General features: G+C 43.5%; 1 protein-coding gene across 1 annotated transcript in view; it reads right to left on the bottom strand.

Annotated features, from left to right (window-relative positions):
• RND2 (Rho family GTPase 2) overlaps positions 1–17655 on the bottom strand; it is a 299146-nt gene extending 281491 nt beyond the window's left edge. Inside the window, exon 1 of the mRNA XM_077459501.1 lies at positions 17410–17655. Coding sequence (XP_077315627.1) covers positions 17410–17589 — 180 coding nt within the window. The 5' untranslated portion in view covers positions 17590–17655. The remainder of the gene's footprint in view (positions 1–17409) is intronic.
• Positions 17656–18005: the final 350 nt, after the last annotated feature.

Below are 18005 nucleotides of genomic sequence, written 5' to 3'. Positions count from 1 at the left end.
CACACATACTAGAGCCAATTTAGACAAAAGCCAGTTAGCCTACTAGTATGTATTTAGAGTGGGAGGAAACCGGAGTACCTTGAGGAAACTCAGGAAGCACCAGTAGAACATGCAAATTCCATTATGTATTTGAGTAACGTCTCTATTAAGGGAACCCTCCAAGATCTCTGCATAATTAATACCTTGCATACATGGAACAGAAGAAAATATAATTTTTATAACAGCTTACCTGTAAAATCCTTTTCTTTGAAGTACATCATGGGACACAGAGCCATAGGAGTTACTATGTGGGTTATAGGCCACCTTCATGTGATGGACACGGGCACGCTCTAAGACAAAAAGTGCACTCCCTATATAACCCCTCCCACTACTAGGAGTACCTCAGTTTTGTAGCAAAGCAATACAAGTGTATACCAAAGAGGGGAGGAATCACTGTGTCCCGTGATGTACATTAACCACTTGGGTACCGCGCTATTGCAAAATGACGGCAATAGATGACAAAATGACGGACCCACATTTCCGGGACTACGTCTATTGACGTAGTCCCGGTTACGAGCGGCCTGCGCGCCCCCTGAGGGGCGCGCGCGGCGCGCTCTGTGATCGGCGAGTCCGTGAGACTCGCCTGATCACCGATCCGTGTAAGGGGTCGATCCCGACCCCTTATCACGTGATCAGCTGTCAGCCAATGACAGCTGATCATGTGAAAAAACGGAGCCGGTAATCGGCTAGTATTCCTCCTCGCGCTGACAGCGCGAGGAGAAAAAAAAAAAGCCGATCGCCGGCGGCCGTGTTCGGGACATCAGTCCCGATCACGGCCAGCAATTTAAACGGACACCTGCCCCCTGCCAGTGCCCACCTGCCACCCGCAGTGCCATCCTGAAATAAAGTAAGTGCCCCCCTGTCAGTGCCACCCAGCAGTGCCCATAGTGCCCACAGTGCCACCCAGCAGTGCCCACAGTGCCACCCAGCAGTGCCCACAGTGCCACCCACAGTGCCACCCAGCAGTGCCACCCACAGTGCCACCCAAAATCTGCCTCAAAGGTGCTGCACCCCAGTGCCGCCCATCAGTGCCCAGCAGTGCCGCCCATCAGTGCCCAGCAGTGCCGCCCAGCAGTGCCACCTATCAGAGCCACCTATCAGTGCCACCTATCAGTGCCCATCAGTCCCATCTATCTGTGGTACCTATCAGTGCCCATCCGTGCCACCCATCCGTGCCACTTATCCGTGCCACCCATCCGTGCCATCTTATCTGTGCCCATCTTTGCCCATCAGTGCCGCCTTATCTGTGCCCATCGGTGCCGCCTTATCTGTGCCTATTAGTGCCGCCTTAACTATGCCTATCAGTGCCCACCAATGCAGCCCATCAGTGCCCACCAATGCAGCCCATCAGTGCCCACCAATGCAGCCCATCAGTGCCCACCAATGCAGCCTATCAGTGCCGCCTAATCAGCGCACTTCAATGAAGGAGAAAAATGACCCGTTTGCAAAATTTTATAACAAACTATTAAAACATGATTTTTTTTTTTTTTTTTTTGCATCTTTTTTTGTTTGTTTAGCAAAAAATAAAACTCCGAGCTGTAACTAAATACCACCAAAAGAAAGCTCTATTTGTGGGAAAAAAATGATAAAAATTTCATTTGGGTACAGTGTTGTATGCCCGCGCAATTGTCATTCAAAGTGCATCAGCGCTGAAAGCTGAAAATTGGTCTGGGACTGAGGGGGGTTTAAGTGCCCAGTAAGCAAGTGGTTAAAGAAAATAATTTTACAGGTAAGCTGTTATAAAAATCCTATTTTCTTATCGTACATCACGGGACACAGAGCCATAGTAATTACTTGTGGGGTGTCCCAGAGCAATGGCAATTGAAGGGATGGAGACACAACAAAAGTAGGGCACCAGGAGACAAGAGGACTTATACTGCAGCCTGCAGTACACTGCGCCAAAGGCGATATCCTCATGACCTTTTACATCTACTTGATAGAATCTGGTAGATGTATGGACTAAAGAACAAGTTTCGGCCTTGCAGATCTGAGCCATGGAGGTTTGGTGATGCACTGCCCAAGAAGCACTAGCAGCCCTGGTGGAGTGCTCTTTAATATGAAAAGGAGGAATTTAACTCTTTAAAACCATAAGCTTGAACAATCACTTCACAAATCCATTTAGAAATAGTAGATTTCCTTACTGCCTGACCTCTTTTAGGACCATCTGGCAACACAAACAAAACATCTGTTTTACGAATCTGAGCGGTCCTGACCTTGACCACTCTCACCACATCAAGAGAATGTAGTGACCTCTCTTCCACAGAATAAGGTTCTGGAAAAATTGAAGGCAGAACAATATCCTGGTTTAAATGAAAACCTGCACTACCTTTGGTAGGAATTTAGAATGAGGCAGCAATACAACCTTTTCCTTATGAATAATCAAAAACGGCTTTTTACAAGAAAGAGCAGCCAACTCTGATACTCTTCTTGCAGAAGATATGGCAACCAAGAAAATTATTTTCCTCATCAAGAGGACTAAGGGAATATCTCGTATTGGCTCAAAAGGCTGTTTTGTAATGCCGACAGGACTAAATTTAAATTTCTAAAGAGTTCAGGGGTAACTGGAGGATTAATCTGTGCTACCCCCTGAATAAAGTTACAAACCAGAGTGTGAAGCTAGTGGTCGTTAAAAAAAAAAAAAACACTGATAAGGCCGACACCCGGCCTTTTAAAAATAGTGAGCTTCATTTCTAATCCTATTTGTAGGAATTCAAGGATCCTACCTATGACATATTTCCTGGGGTGCCAACCCCTGAATTCACACCAGGAGACATATGCCTTCCAGACTCTATAGGATATGAGACTCTAGAGGCCAGCTTCCTAGCATTAGCCAAAGTAGAAACCACTGAAGCTGACAGCCCACAGCCTTTCAGAATGTGGGTTGCAATAGCCAAACCGTTAAACTTAGTAAGGTAGGATGGAATACCGGACCTTGCGAGAGAAGGTCTGGCCACAGTGGTAGGGTCCAAGGGTCCCCTACCACCATCTTTATGATCTCAGCAAACCAAGATCTCCTGGGCCATGCTGAGGCCACAAGAATCACCTCCTTCCCTTCTTGCTTGATCCTGCAAAGAAGGCGCGGAAGCAGCAGAACAGGGGAGAAAGCATAGATCAGTGAAATCTGATCCCATGGAAAAACCAAGGCATCTGTTCCATATGCCAACGGATAACTTGTCCTTGACACAAAGTTGTTGATATTGTTGTTGAACCTGGACGCAAACAGATCCACGTCCGGAACTCCCATTCTCCCTGGAACAACTGTTGGCGACTCAAGTAGTCTGCCTGCCAATTCTCTATTCCTGGAATCAAAATTGCTGATAGGCAAGGAATGGTTGTTTTCTGCCCAAGATAGAATATGATTCACCTCTCTCTGGGCCGCACGACTTCTCTTGCTCCATTGGTGATTGATATAGGCTACTGCTGTGGCATTGTTGGATTGGATCCTGACAGGACAATTCCATAGTCTGAGCATCCAAGCCTCTAGGGTCAGGTGTACTGCCCGAATCTCTAGAATATTGATGGGCAAGGTCCTCTCTGATTTGGACCATTTCCTTTGGACAGACGCTTCTTCCAGGACTGCTACCCAGCCCAGGAGGCCGGCATCTGTTACCACCTTCCAGGTAACTGGTAGAAAGGATTTTCCTTTTTAAAGATTCCTGGATATCAACCACCAATTGAGGCTCTGATGCACTTCGGGGGATAAACGCATTGGGAAGTCCAGAGCTTGGACCTTCCTGTTACTGTTTTTGCGAATAAAAATGATCATAAGGAACGGCCTCGAAACGCAGTCACCATCTTTCCCAACAACCTCATGCAAAGTAGAATGGAAGGATTCTTCTTTGCCTTGACCACCTGAATCAGTTCCTTTATGGCACTGATCTTTGCCTGGGGCAAGAATACCCTTTTCTGGGCTGTATCTATAATCAGACCCAAGTATTCTAATCTCCTTGATGGTGTTAAGGAGGATTTCTCTAGGTTGAGAGTCCAACCTAGTTATTCCAGGTAGTTGACTGTGGTGATCACACTTTGGTCTAAGCAGCCTACCAACTGGTCTAGCAAGAGTAGTTTGTCTAGGTACACTATAATCGTTATAACTTGGGCCCTTAATCTGGCTAGGGGAGGGGCCAGGACCTTTGTAAACACTCGAGGTGCAGTAGCTAGACCGAAAGACAGATCTACAAACTGAAAATGAAGATTTTCTAACTCGAAATGTAGAAATTTCTGGTGAGCGGAGAAAATTGGCATATGGAGATAAGCATCTTTGATGTTGATTGACGCCAGAAATTCTCCCCCTTGTAGGATGGAGACTACTGATTGGATTGACTCCATGCAAAAGGAACAGTTATTAAAAAAACTGGTTTAGATCTTTGAGATCTAAAATGGGTCTGACATCCCTGTTTGGTTTTGGAACCTTGAAAAAGTTTGCATAAAACCCCAATCCTTGCTCTTCCAAGGGGACCACCGATATCACTCTTTGAGACAAGAGATGATCCAAAGCTAGAACGAGAGACTTCTTTTTCACTGGATCTCTGGGAATGTTTGATCTGAGAAAACGAGGAGACGTGAACTCTCAGAACTCTAGTGTATAACCTAGAGAAATTGAGGAAGCCATCCATTTGTCTTGAAATTGTTTCTGCCAGACCCTTGAAAACTGTAGAAGCCTTCCCCCCACTCGATCAAGAAGGTGCGCCCCTTCATAAGGAGGCTTTAGTATTTTGTTTTGTGGGTTTCACCCCCAGGTCCTCTTTTGGCCCTGGGACTGACCCTGAGGTTTACCTCTTGAACCTGACGGTGGAGGCTGTTGTGAATGCCCGGAGGAGTAGAAGCATGTTTAAAAGATAAATGCTTAAACTTCTTCTTAACCGTTAAAAAGGGAACTTTTTCCATTAGAAATTCTTTGGATACACTTATCCAGATCGTCTCCAAATAACCGTTCACCATGAAATGGGAAACTGGCCAAGGACTTTTTGCATGGTGCTTCGGCTGACCAATTTTTCAACCATAGTATTCTATGCAAATGTACCAGCCCTAGCATGAGCCGTGAGGCCTGGAGAATAGAATCTTTCATAGCGTCTACTGTAAAACACAGCGCTTCTGATATCCCAGCCAAATCCTGGACCTGCTGATCAGGAATAACCTTGAGTACCTCTATAAACTGGTCCTTTAAGGACTGAAATACTCCAATCGCTGGCAACACAGGCTGAACGACTGAACCTGCGAGTGAAATATAGTTTTTAAAAAGGAATTCCAACTTCTTATCTGTTGGATCCTATAGCATATGAGAATTGTCTACTGGACAAGTCAGGTTTTTGTTTACAGAGTATATAGCAGTGTCAATTGCTCAATTTCCGATTTCTTATAGAACTCTTCCACCATAGGATAAAGTATTGAAAACGTTTTTGGAGGGAAAAACTGTTTATCTGGGTGCTCCTACTCAGAATACATAAGCTTTTTTAGCCACGAATGGATAGGAAATGCATGAACAAATTGGGGAGGCTTTAGTGAACCCAAACCAGAAGTGGGTTGGCTGACTACGCTATTGGCAGTAAAAATGTGGAGTGGGGGGCATGGCCTGAGGTTCTTGAGAGCAGCAGCTTAGATCCATAGCTCCAGCTCTAACTATCCATCCTACAGGCATCCTGGGTCCAATCTACTCACAAGTGGCACCAAAATACTCATAAAGAAGGCAGGCATCCATTCCAGGAATGATGGTAAATATGGGCCACGTGCGCCCCAATCCACCACGGAGCAGCCGGCCTGGTTTGGAAAGCAGGATGGCGAAGACCCATCAGCCATGCATAAGGACACGCTGCAGACAGCTCCATCCTCATCACAGGGCTCTGCACAAGGGGTGAGTGACTTTATTCCTGTAGCCTTTCACACCCAGGCTACACACCTAGCAGCCATAGCCTCCTTTTGCCAGCTCAGCGGACCCCACCTCCCCCAGTCCCTCCATAGATGAAACTTCACTGGCAGAAATCATGCTGGCCATAAAAAATGGCAAGGCTTCTCTCACTATACAAATGGAGAGCATCCATATTGATTTCTCCCTACTGAAGTAAGACGTGCAGAACCTGAGAGGTAGGACAGGGGAGGCGGAGGCACATGTCAGATTTCTGGAAGATACTGTGCATCCTTTGAATGCGACTGTACGCACGGCCACAGACGAGCTAGTGACCCTCAGAGCTAAATTGGATGATTTGGAAAATCATTCCCGAAAGAACAATCTCAGATTTGTGGGGTTCGCCGAATGATCAGAGGGTTCCCACCCTGAAAGATTCCTTCATAAATGGCTGCGTGATATTTTTGGATTAGAGAAGCTTCACCCTTCACGGTGGGTTCCTTTAAACCTTCAAGAGCTGGGGATCCTCGAGGAAACCCACAATCCCGGACCTGTAATAGCACCACCGCCAGTAAAACTTTATGGCCTTACTACCAAAAGTACTGGATCCCATGGTCCAGCTCTCTAAAAGAGAAGCGTTACAGGCACAACTACATTTCTTCAGATACCTGGCCCCGGGTACCATTCAATTCGGCCAGAAAGACACTTTGAATGGATCTGGCTGCATGGCTATCCCCAGCAGTGGAGCTCAGCACAGCACATCTTTACTCATGACCAACACATTAGACACTGGCGAAAAAAACTGAGGTACTCCCAGTAGTGGGGGAGTTATATGGGGATTACAATTTTTGTCTTAGGGCATGCCAGTGTCCATTACCTGAAGGTGGCTTGTAACCCACATAGTAACTATGCGGCATTTCAATCTGGTAAATATGGAGGCTGTCAGCACAAGTTATACAGTGAAATAACATGCACAAAGTTACAAAAAAAAAAAAAAGGACACGTCATAAGAAAAGTACATGAAGTTATGACTGAAGGTTGGAAATATGGAGAGTGACAATATAACACTGAGGCTGCTATTCTTATATAATGATCTTTGATGAGCCAAAAATAAGCACCATAAAATTACTGGAGCTTGTATGCTGCTGTCCAGAAGATAATTTTAAATGAATTATTGTGTTCATTATACTAGCTACTTCCACCCCCTGGACATACACAGAATATGAAGCTTTAAAAACAAGCTCACGACTGCAGTAGTAGCCATGAGCTTGTATCCGATTCCCTGTTTTAATGTAAAAGTACAACTGTATATTATTATTATACAGAATTTATATAACGCCAACAGTTTGCACAGCGCTTTACAACATGGGGGCAGACAGTACGCTTACAATACAAATCAATACAGGAGGGATCAGAGGGCCCTACTTGTTAGAGCTTACAATCCAGAAGGGAGGTCAAGTGGGACAAAAGGTAATAACTGTAAGAACCTCGGCATGCGGGATAGGGCTTATCGATTTTGACAGAGAGATCGGGGAAAGAGGCACATGGGGGGGAGGGAGAAGAATTATAAGTTCGGTTTTGGATAGATTGGGTTTGAGGAAGTGGTGTAACATCCAGACTGATATTTGTTAGTAAATTAGTGATGCGTGAGGAGATGGAGGGAGTAAGCTGAGAAGTAGAGAAATAGATTTGGGTGTCATCAGCATAAAGGTGGTATTAGAAGCCATGGGAGACTAGATTGAAAATAGGATAGGTCCAAGAACAGAACCTTGGGGAACCCCAACAGAGAAAAGAAGAGGAGAGGAGGAAGTAGAGTTGTAAGAAACTCTAAAGGTGCAGTTGTATAAGTAGGATTGGAAACCAGTGAATAGTACGGTCATGGGGACCAAAGGCGTGGAGTTTTTTGAGAAGGCGGGGGTTATCAATTATATAAAAGGCAGCAGAGAGGTCCAAGAGTAGGAGTACTGGTTTTGGACGTTAGTAAATCATTTGTTAGTTTTAGGAGAGCAGTTTCTGTGAAGTGTTGAGGACGAAATCCAGACTGAAGGGGATCAAGAAGGTTATTATCAGCAAGGTGGTCGCTCAGTCAGTTTTAGACCAGACGTTCAAGGACTTTGGATAAAAAGGGGAGCAAGGAAATGGGGCATAGGTTGTTAAGATTGGATGGTTTAAGCAATGGTTACGGTGTTCTCAGACTCATTTGGAAAGCCCGGGACCACAGAAAATGCCTTGAGGATGGCGAGCAGGAGGAAATCGGGGAACAGCTGTCCCCTGACCTCCTCTGCAGTATATGAAGCTGGAATTGGCTTGAGAGCTGTCATTCCCCAGCTGCTGAGACCACTGAAGCAGCTAATCATGACAGTGGACCCCTGTCTCCTGCCCAGCGATATCACATATGGGCTTGTTACCCCCCCTTGTGATAGCAATAAAATTAAATGTGAATATATAATAAAATAATAAAAATTTTAACAAAAATTAAAAGCAACCCGCTCACCCTGTGCACTTCTACAAATACAAACGTGCATTGGATGTACACCTGTATGTAAACAGCCTCGAATCAGCATGAAAGCAAAAATTCTAGGTCTCTCGTGGTCTCTAAGGTTAGCTCTAAACCAGTGGTCTCCAAACTGCGGCCCTTTCCGCACCTTTATCCTATCCTTGGGGCACAGTTCCTACCATTGATACGAGGCGCTATTCCTTCCACTGACATCAACAATGAGGCACCATTTCTTCCACTGACACCAACAATCACGCACTATTCCTCCCACTGACACCAAAGATGGGGCACTATTCCTCCAACTAATAGCAATGATTGGGCACTATTCCTCCTCCTCCTCCTCCTTCTCCTTCCCCTGACCACCAAGTGCGAGAAATTGGGATTGATTTGCTAAAAGGCAAATAGTCATTTAAAGTGCACTGCACATGCAGTTGCTCTAGATCTGAGGGGGGACATGCAAGAAACATAGAAAACTGAATTTTTGCTTGTACATGATTGGATGATAGAAATCAGCAGAGCTTCCCCTCATTTCAGAACTGCCCCTAGAGCATCTGCATTTTCAGTGCATAGTATATTTGCCTTTAATAAATCAACCTCCCTGTCTACCTTCCACTGATGCGGGGCATTTTTTTACTCTCACTGGCCAGTCTTCCCCTTTTAAAAAAAAAAAGTTTGAAGACCCCTGCTTTAAACTGATGAGATGTAAAAACATTTAAAAGGGCCATCTATTGAGAAATTTTGGTACCAACATTTTTTGCCATTTTGTGGGTGTAGGATGTAGGTTGACATGCTTGATAACTATTTACTTTATTTTGTACAAACAATTGAGAATGTAATGGTGTTTTTGTGAAATACATTTTATTTTAGTGTTTTTTTCCTGCAAATATCATGCAAAAATTAACTGGCACCATTTTATTCTACAGGGCTTCTGTGTTCAGAAAATATATAGCGTTCTGGGGGTTTTAGGAAATTGTTTAAACAAAACCACAGATTTTAACATGTGCGCAAAAAATATAAACATTAGTCTGGAGGGGAAGTGTTTTTTTCAAATAATGTTAAGTTTGTGAACTCCAGAAAGTCAGAGATAAACAGAACTCAAAAAAATATAAAATGATGAATGGAACAGTACATGTAGAGAAGAACACGCTACAATACATGATGCATTGACTCTACCAGAAAACGATCTATCGCTGCAAAGAATTATACTTTCAAATGATATGCGATACATACCACAGATTAGATGCAGTCTAATATTGTACCAGCAAACAAAGCAATCTAAGGAGGATATCATGGTACAGGGAAATATGTCTGCAATCTCATAGTTACATTCATTAGTTGCAGCAAACAAAAACTGGCACTCCAGGTATGTTGGATAAGTTCTACAAAAGCCCATGGAAATCAATAGCTCTGTGAATTCTCAGCATTTGAGAAATGTAAAACATTATTATGTATTCAGCCTGTAAATATTCTGCAGTCACCTCTCTCTCTCTCTTGAGAGATATCTATATATATATATATATATATCTATATATATATATATATATATATATATATATATATATATATATATATATATATATATATATATATATATATATATATATCTATATATCTATATATCTATATATCTATATATATATATATATATATATATATATATAAAAGCTGTCTTCTCCAGCGCTGTAAATCGAGTTGTGCACAGCTCAGCATACAGTGCCGGTGTCTTGTCGAATACTGTCCCCCATCGTATAGTGTCCACCCTATACTTGCGCAGTACGGAGGACAAAAGGAGGCTCCGAAAGTCTCCAAAGATGAACAGCTGATCGTCAGCTCTACGCGGCGCCTGTGCACTGAGTCCAGATTCAAGTCCCGCCATCCAAATGGACATAGAGTTAGAATAAAAATATGCAGAGCAAAGCGAGGACATACCCGAAGCGTGGCGAGCGAAGCGAGTGCGCAGGCGCCGTGTACAGCTGATGGTCAGCTGTTCAACTTCGGAGACTTTTAGCATCTTCTTCTCCTCCGTAATGCACAAGCGCTGCGCCTGCACAGTATGGGGCGGACACTATCTGGTGGGGGGACAGTTCTTGTCAGAACACCGGTCAGTCTCTAAGCGCCAGGATGACTAGCTTCTGTGCATGTGAAGGAGTGACATTACCCCACACTGGCTAATGAAGGTGCCCGAAGACTGCCATTCAGAGGAAGATATCGGCACCAGCGAGGGACCGTTGGACAGGTAAGTACTGACCCTTTAGTTCAGCTTTAATATAAAAGAGGAAAAGCGCAACAGCAGAAGATATCAAGACTAGGGCCTTGCATACATCGGCACTGGGACCCATAATAACCATAAATGGGCAGTTTTTGTTTGCACATCCAGTTGCTGTGTGCAGGCAGCCCATTGAAGTTTATTAGCACGCAGCAGCTGCATGTACACAGCCGCTTGCCCTATTGTGACAGGCATGCAGGTGTGGGTGAGCGGCCTCAAATGTAGTCGGTGTGCATTCAGAGCTGCTCACCCGCACGCCAGTTACATTCGTTTGAGTGGCTGTGTCCATGCAGCCGCTGCATCCTAATGGATTTCAATGGGCTACCTGCATCCATATATGGGCCTGTGTGAAGGAGGCCTACAGGTAGACATATGCAGTCATAATAATAAAGATAACACTATAAGAAACATGTAGCATTTGTCAGATGTGTGTTGTAGCATTACGTCTAGCCTAATCGGAAGTAAAGGAACGCACGCAGTTCTGTTTGTTGCAATGTAATTTGCCATGCACGCTGGCAAATGTCATAGACACACAAAACCTACATGTAGCTTGGCAGAGCAGATCTACAGCTTGTGAGAAAGGCTGTGCTATGTATTTCATGTACAAACACTGTGGCCTTGACAGGTAAGCAGAAGAAGCGTTATTGCTAAGTAGCAGGACCTAAGCCAATGCACAGCAAAACACAAATAATTCTCAAGTGCTCTGAACATCAAATAGTAACATTTTCCAGGACACGATAACCCCGTACAGCAATATATGGACAGCATTCACTTTTTCAGCTAGTACAAAAAAAAAAAACTCAGATAAAGAGGACTTTTTTGGTCGCTTGAATTTCATACATGAATTCATGAGCACTGCATGTTAATGCTATCTAGTGGTCAGAGGAAACTGATGCAGCCACAGATGAGCCAAAAAACAACACACAAAAATTATTTCATGTCAATAGCTGTGTGTGTGTGTGTGTGTGTGTGTGTGTGTGTGTGTGTGTGTGTGTGTGTGTGTGTGTGTGTGTGTGTGTGTGTGTGTGTGTGTGTGTGTGTGTGTGTGTTGCATGTGTTGCAGACACATGGGGGTGTGGCACTCCAATGCATCAGCAAAAAAAAAAAGGCCTGTTTTTCATGCATGCAAAACCTGTTCTGTGCAGTGCAATTTTTTTTTTTTTAACAGGGTCGAGGACTTTGTCACTCGTGTTTCTGCAGGTAGGGTATGGTTTTCAAGCTTCACTGTGTTTATTTTAGCCAATGAAAAGCTGGTTACTAGGAGGAGGAGGCAGTTATGCTGGGGAAACTCATTACATGTGTTTTTCAGGTGCTACCATTGAAGCCAAAAAAGCGTGATCACGCCCAAAGTAGATTCTGTACTAGGTAGTATTGAGCAACAGCACATTTTGCAAATAGGCACAGTAGAATAAAATGGAAATCATGTGTCGAGCATTAAAGTGCTTCTGGAAATGTGCTTCAAATTGCTCAGGTGTCAATAGGGCCTCCAGCTATGGCCTCTACTGCAAAAAAAAAAAAAAAAAAAATGTAAACACTTTTAATGGTACTGTAAACTAGGTATGCTAATATCACAGAGGACACATACAATGCGGTGAAAAACAAACATTTATATTTGATATAACTGCATTGTGACCACTAGATGAAGCTTTCAAGCATAGTAAATAAACTTATTTTTTTATGATTATCAGCACCTGATCACATTCAATCTTGAGAGCAAATAGATTAAAATATAAAAAAATTTCCCCCATTCGCACAGAATTTACATGCAGTTTCAGTTTCACAGGACAAATAGTTCTGCGAACGTTATACATATGTAGTGCCCTGCTCCTAATGAGCAGACGCTATTGTTTTTTCTCAAATTTAAGTTGTCTGAGCTGCAGTTTGGCTCAGGCTAATTATTCCAGGGTTCTGGTTTCTGTACCAGTTCAGCTGGGTTGCGCTAGTTTCCACTTGGCTGTAGGTGTCGCTGTCACCACTGGTAAGTGTAGAAATACAACAGGTTGGATGCATTGAATACTACCTTTGCTCGGAAATAGCGCAGTGGGAGTGGTTCACCCGCTGTGCATTCTGGGTGGGGGTAATTAAGGTACTGACACCAATTTTAGGGGTCTCTTTTCCAGGGTTCGCTATCCCAACCTCATGGCCCTCCTGGCCTGGGGTGTGTACGACATGTTCCTGTGCCTCGGGGCCGGCTGGCGCGAGGCTTTGCAACTGAGAGAATAGGCCTCTATCTCTCTTAGACCTCTAACCCGCAATTACCAGGTACCTGAACTCCCCTTAACCCTCTATCCCTCTACTGAAAGACTTTGTGTTTATCCCAAATAAATCTTAAAAAAGGACTAAGTGTCAGAGCTAACATTCTTTGGGTTACTTTGCAACAGGACCCCTGAGACGCAGAAGCGAGCAGGTGAGGTAACGGTAAGCCCAATAAAAACCAGCAGCTCCTTCGGGGGTCAGTACTACACATATGTTATAAAATACATCCCAAAGTGTTTGTTCACACCAGCCTGCAGCGTTCTATTTTGCGGGCTGGTGTCTGTTACCAATGGTGAAGAGTCATGTGATGCATTGTTTCAGAGCATCACACTGTTTACATTTTTTTTTTAAACTTTATTGAAGAGGCACAAAATTGCATTCCATAAAGTTTATGTGCTGCAGCTGAGCTGTGATGTGTAGACAAGCAGTGATCTATGGTGCAGTGAGCTGTTCTGGGAAAAATGCAGCATATAAAAAAGAATTGATTTCTATGTGCCCTAGTGTTGATCTGCATTGTCCTTGTGCAGAAAAATGCAGGTCAACGTATATAGTATGAATGGCCCATTAAGGCCCTTGTGACCAACCGGGGGCAACATGACCCTCTCTGGCACGTTTTATGTGGCATCAGGGTCCCTGCAGACATACAGGTGTGTTCTCTACTTTCCTGCTATAATAGTGATCTCTACAAGTCTCATATAATATGTCTCCCAACTATGGCTGTCTCCTGCAAATAAGTCCCCAGTCTTCAACAACTCCTATAGCATGTTCACAGTCTGACACCCTCTAGCAGCATGTCTGCAATCTCTGGCCTTCTCTTGTTTCATGTTCACAGTCTCTAGATCTTGTATTTTGTCTGTAGTATCTGACCATCTCCTCTATTTTTTAAATCTCTGATCAGCTTTTGTATTATGCCCACAGTCTCTGACCATCTCCTGTATTATGCCCACAGTCTCTGACCATCTCTCTCTTACTCTTCTGTCTGCAGTATCTTACAATCTCTTGTATTATGCCCAGTCTCTGACCATCTCTTGTATTATGCCCACAGTCTCTGACCATCTCTTGTATTATGCCCACAGTCTCTGACCATCTCTTGTATTATGCCCACAGTCTCTGACCATCTCTTGTATTATGCCCACAGTCTCTGACCATCTCTTGTATTATGCCCACAGTCCCTGACCATCTCTTGTATAATGCCCACAGTCTCTGACCATCTCTTGTATTATGCCCACAGTCTCTGACCATCTCTTGTATTATGCCCACAGTCTGACCATCTCTTGTATTATGCCCACAGTCTCTGCCCATCTCTCTCTCTTCTGTCTGCAGTATCTTACAATCTCCTGTACATGTCCACAGTCTCTGCCCATCTCTTGTATTATGCCCACAGTCTTGGACCATCTCTTGTATTATGCCCACAGTCTTGGACCATCTCTTGTATTATGCCCACAGTCTCGGACCATCTCTTGTATTATGCCCACAGTCTCGGACCATCTCTTGTATTATGCCCACAGTCTCGGACCATCTCTTGTATTATGCCCACAGTCTCGGACCATCTCTTGTATTATGCCCACAGTCTCTGACCATCTCTTGTATTATGCCCACAGTCTTTGACTATATCCTGTTGTGTGTCTGTTGTCTCTAATATTGAATACTCAGTGGATTATATGTGCACTTCTTTGGTGATGTTGGGGCCCCACTGGAGGCCCCCCATATCATGAACGTTGACCACCACTACATTAAGGCACCCCCTTCTTTGCAGGCTCTATCTACACTCGATCATTCTCTAAGATTAAATAGCAGAACTTTGCTCTGGGAAAGGCCACCTCACTGAATTGTGAACACAAGTAAGATCAGAACGGCATGTGTTATGTCTCTATAGAAATCATTTGTACAAAGCTGCATGGGGACTATGTGATTACATGGACGGCTTCTTATGATCGCCCTGCTCTCCACATGCCTACCATTCTACAGAACAATAAGCAACCATGAAATCATTGCTTCCATCCTCCCTGTTCACTTCTCACTGGATCAGCTTTAGCCCTTTCCTATATAATCTTCATCTTATTTCTAGAAATCTGCTGATTGCTGCAAACTGTTATATTGTGTCCGATGAGCCATATACAGGACTATATACTAAATGTATGCATCACCTCCCATTGCAAGAAGTTTTCCACCAACTGCACTGGACTGCAAGCTCCTACACAAACCCGACCAAGGAATGAACGACTCCCAGCCCTGGATGGAGTCGCACTGCACGCCACTAAAAACTGATATCAGATACCTGATTGGGCAAAGAGAGGAGATCCAGCCAGCTAGAAATGAATCTTACTGAAATACCCTACCTTTTATTATTCAAACAATAGCAAGGCCGCCCAGATAACCACCTATAAAAGGGTATTTCTGTGTACAAGATGCCTGTACTAAGGGCTCAGTCACACAGACATAATATACCTGGAATACGGTTTTCTATGCATCTGTATTCTAGTCTATGGGCTCATTCACACAGCTGAGAAGAGCAGCATAAAAATAGAAATACAGGACACAGCTGGGCTACATCTTATGTAGTATACATGTAAACGCTTGTGCAATGGTGTACATGCGTACAGTGAGTAGTATACAAGGACCCTATTGGCTGACATGTCAATAACAACACTGTCAGTCTGAATGGTTCAGTGATGAGTTGGCGGCACATGTGCAGAACAAACGAGGCTAGTTATTAATGAACGACTACAGTTACAAAAAAAAGCCACAGCACATGTTTTGGTTTCGGGCTTATTTTACACAGTATGCGTGTAAATGTTTGTGCCATAGCTTACATACATACAGGGACATAATTAGCCGCTGCCCCTGGTAGACATGTCAATAACAACATCATCAGCCTGAATGAGCCTATGATGTGCTGGTGGAGCATGGGCAGAATAAACTCAGGTAGTCATTTATGATAGCCTGAGCTCATTCTGCGCATGCGCAACCAGCACATCAATAACTCCTCCAATTCAACGGTGGGATCAACGGTGCAGCTGATTATACATTGATGTTACTGGCATGTTGGCCAATGGGGTCCCTTTATGCTGCATGCATGTAAACGTCGCACTATTACTACATGTGTACAGCAAATACACAGGATATTTCTGCCAGCAAGATCCTGTGTGTTTTGGATACAATCAGGTGAAAGAGTTCTTAACCAATCAGCTGAAGGTAGGACTTCTAAAATTAAAAAAAAATAAAAAAATAACCGTTAATGAAAAATAAAGCTGACCATACACCTATAGATTATCTGCAGATTTTCTATGGTTAGATGGAAAAAGTGCAATGGATTTCTCCAGGTTTGCTAAACTGTGTGGATGCATTAATCTCCCACTTTTTCCATCTAACCATAGAAAATCTGCAGATAATCTATAGGTGTATGGCCAGCTTTAGTTTAGGTCATAAACTTGCCATTAAATGAGGATGAAGATGCACCTTTACAAAAAAAATCCTTATTGATTGTATTGACCTGGTCGTTTATGGGGAGCAAGCAATTCACCTAGATGTAGAAAGATAGATAGATAGATAGATAGATGATAAAAGATAGATCGATAGATAAATGAAAGAGAATTTATGACAGAAGATAGAATAGATGATAAATGATAGGATAGAGAGGATAGATTAATAGATAGATGATACAGAATAGATGATAGAAGGTAGATAAGTGTTAGATAATAGATAAACTGTAGAGGGTAGATGATAAATAATATTAGATAAATAGATTGACACATAATGATAGAGGATAGATAAAATAGATGATAGAGAAATGATGAAGGATAGATGGAAGATAAACCAATTGGTAGATACATGATAGAGAATGGGCGATAGACGATAACTGATAGATGATAGATAAATGATGGAGGTTAGATACATGTTAAACAATAAACAGACCGACAGATAAATGATAGAGAATAGATTATATAAAATAGATATCCAATAGGGGACAGAAGATAGATAAAATAGACAACAGAGGATATATAATAGATAAATGATAGAAGATAAATACATTGATGATAGAGGATAGATAGATAATGGAGGATCAATAAATGATAGAGGATACCAAAATGAAAGATGATATGTGACAAATTGATAAACGATAGAGAAAAGTTTATAAAGAATAGATAACTGATAGAGGATAGACGATAGGTAGAGATGGGAGATGATAGATGATAAATGATAGAGAGTAGATTGATAAACAAACAAGAGATGATAGATTATTGATGAATAAGAGAAGGTGGATAGGGAGACAGATAGATGACCTGATGGTTGGATTAGTAAGAGCCAATCAGAAGTCAGGCACATTAACCCGTCACACACAGACTCATTCATAAATGCTGGCTCCCCCAGCCCCTGATGGTGACAATGCTTGCCGGTGGGGGGCACAGTACAGATGTGTGGGGTGAGTGTGAGCCTACAGAGCAGGGTCTATCCCAGTACAGAGGATCAGGTAAGTGGGCAGAGGATCATGGCGGTGTAGGGATCTACCTCTGGATAGCAGTCCTTAGCGAAGACGTGGAGCAGAGCAGTCTTCCCGCACTGAGTGTCTCCGACCACCACGATCTTACAGCGAGCCATCTGCTTGTCCATGCTGTCCTCGGTGTCCTCAGCCCTGCACTCCGACATGGAGATCCCCCAGTGCAGAGCCTCCCGGTCCAGTCCACACATAGGCGATGTACGATCCTCAACCTCCCAACATCTCTTCCCTACTGCACAGTGCACAACCCCACCAACCGAGCCTCAGACCTGCCAGCCTCACTGTCAGCGTCTACGCCAATCAGGAGCCAGGACACGGCTGCTATTAGCATAAAGGGCGTGGCGAGCGCTCCTGGTTAGTCTGTTCACAAGGAAGAGTGTGTTGCAATATGTTAATATTTGTATAGAGAGCTACAAGTGTGCACATAGGACACATAGGACTCAGCTAACAAAGGGTTACAGGCGACAATTGCTGGACATACACACTTCAATAAATCTTCCATTTCTTTGTCAATCAATCTTTCCCTATAGGAATATTCAATCTAAAGCCAACAGCCTATTCCACCAATAAGAAACACAGAGAATTGGATTTTGGTGGATAGTTGGAA

This window comes from Lithobates pipiens, unplaced genomic scaffold (assembly GCF_037356315.1).
Source record: "Lithobates pipiens isolate NorthernLeopardFrog02 unplaced genomic scaffold, aLitPip1_a1.2 Scaffold_28, whole genome shotgun sequence".
Lineage (NCBI taxonomy): Eukaryota > Metazoa > Chordata > Amphibia > Anura > Ranidae > Lithobates > Lithobates pipiens.
This window is presented reverse-complemented; position numbering and strand designations above follow the sequence as displayed.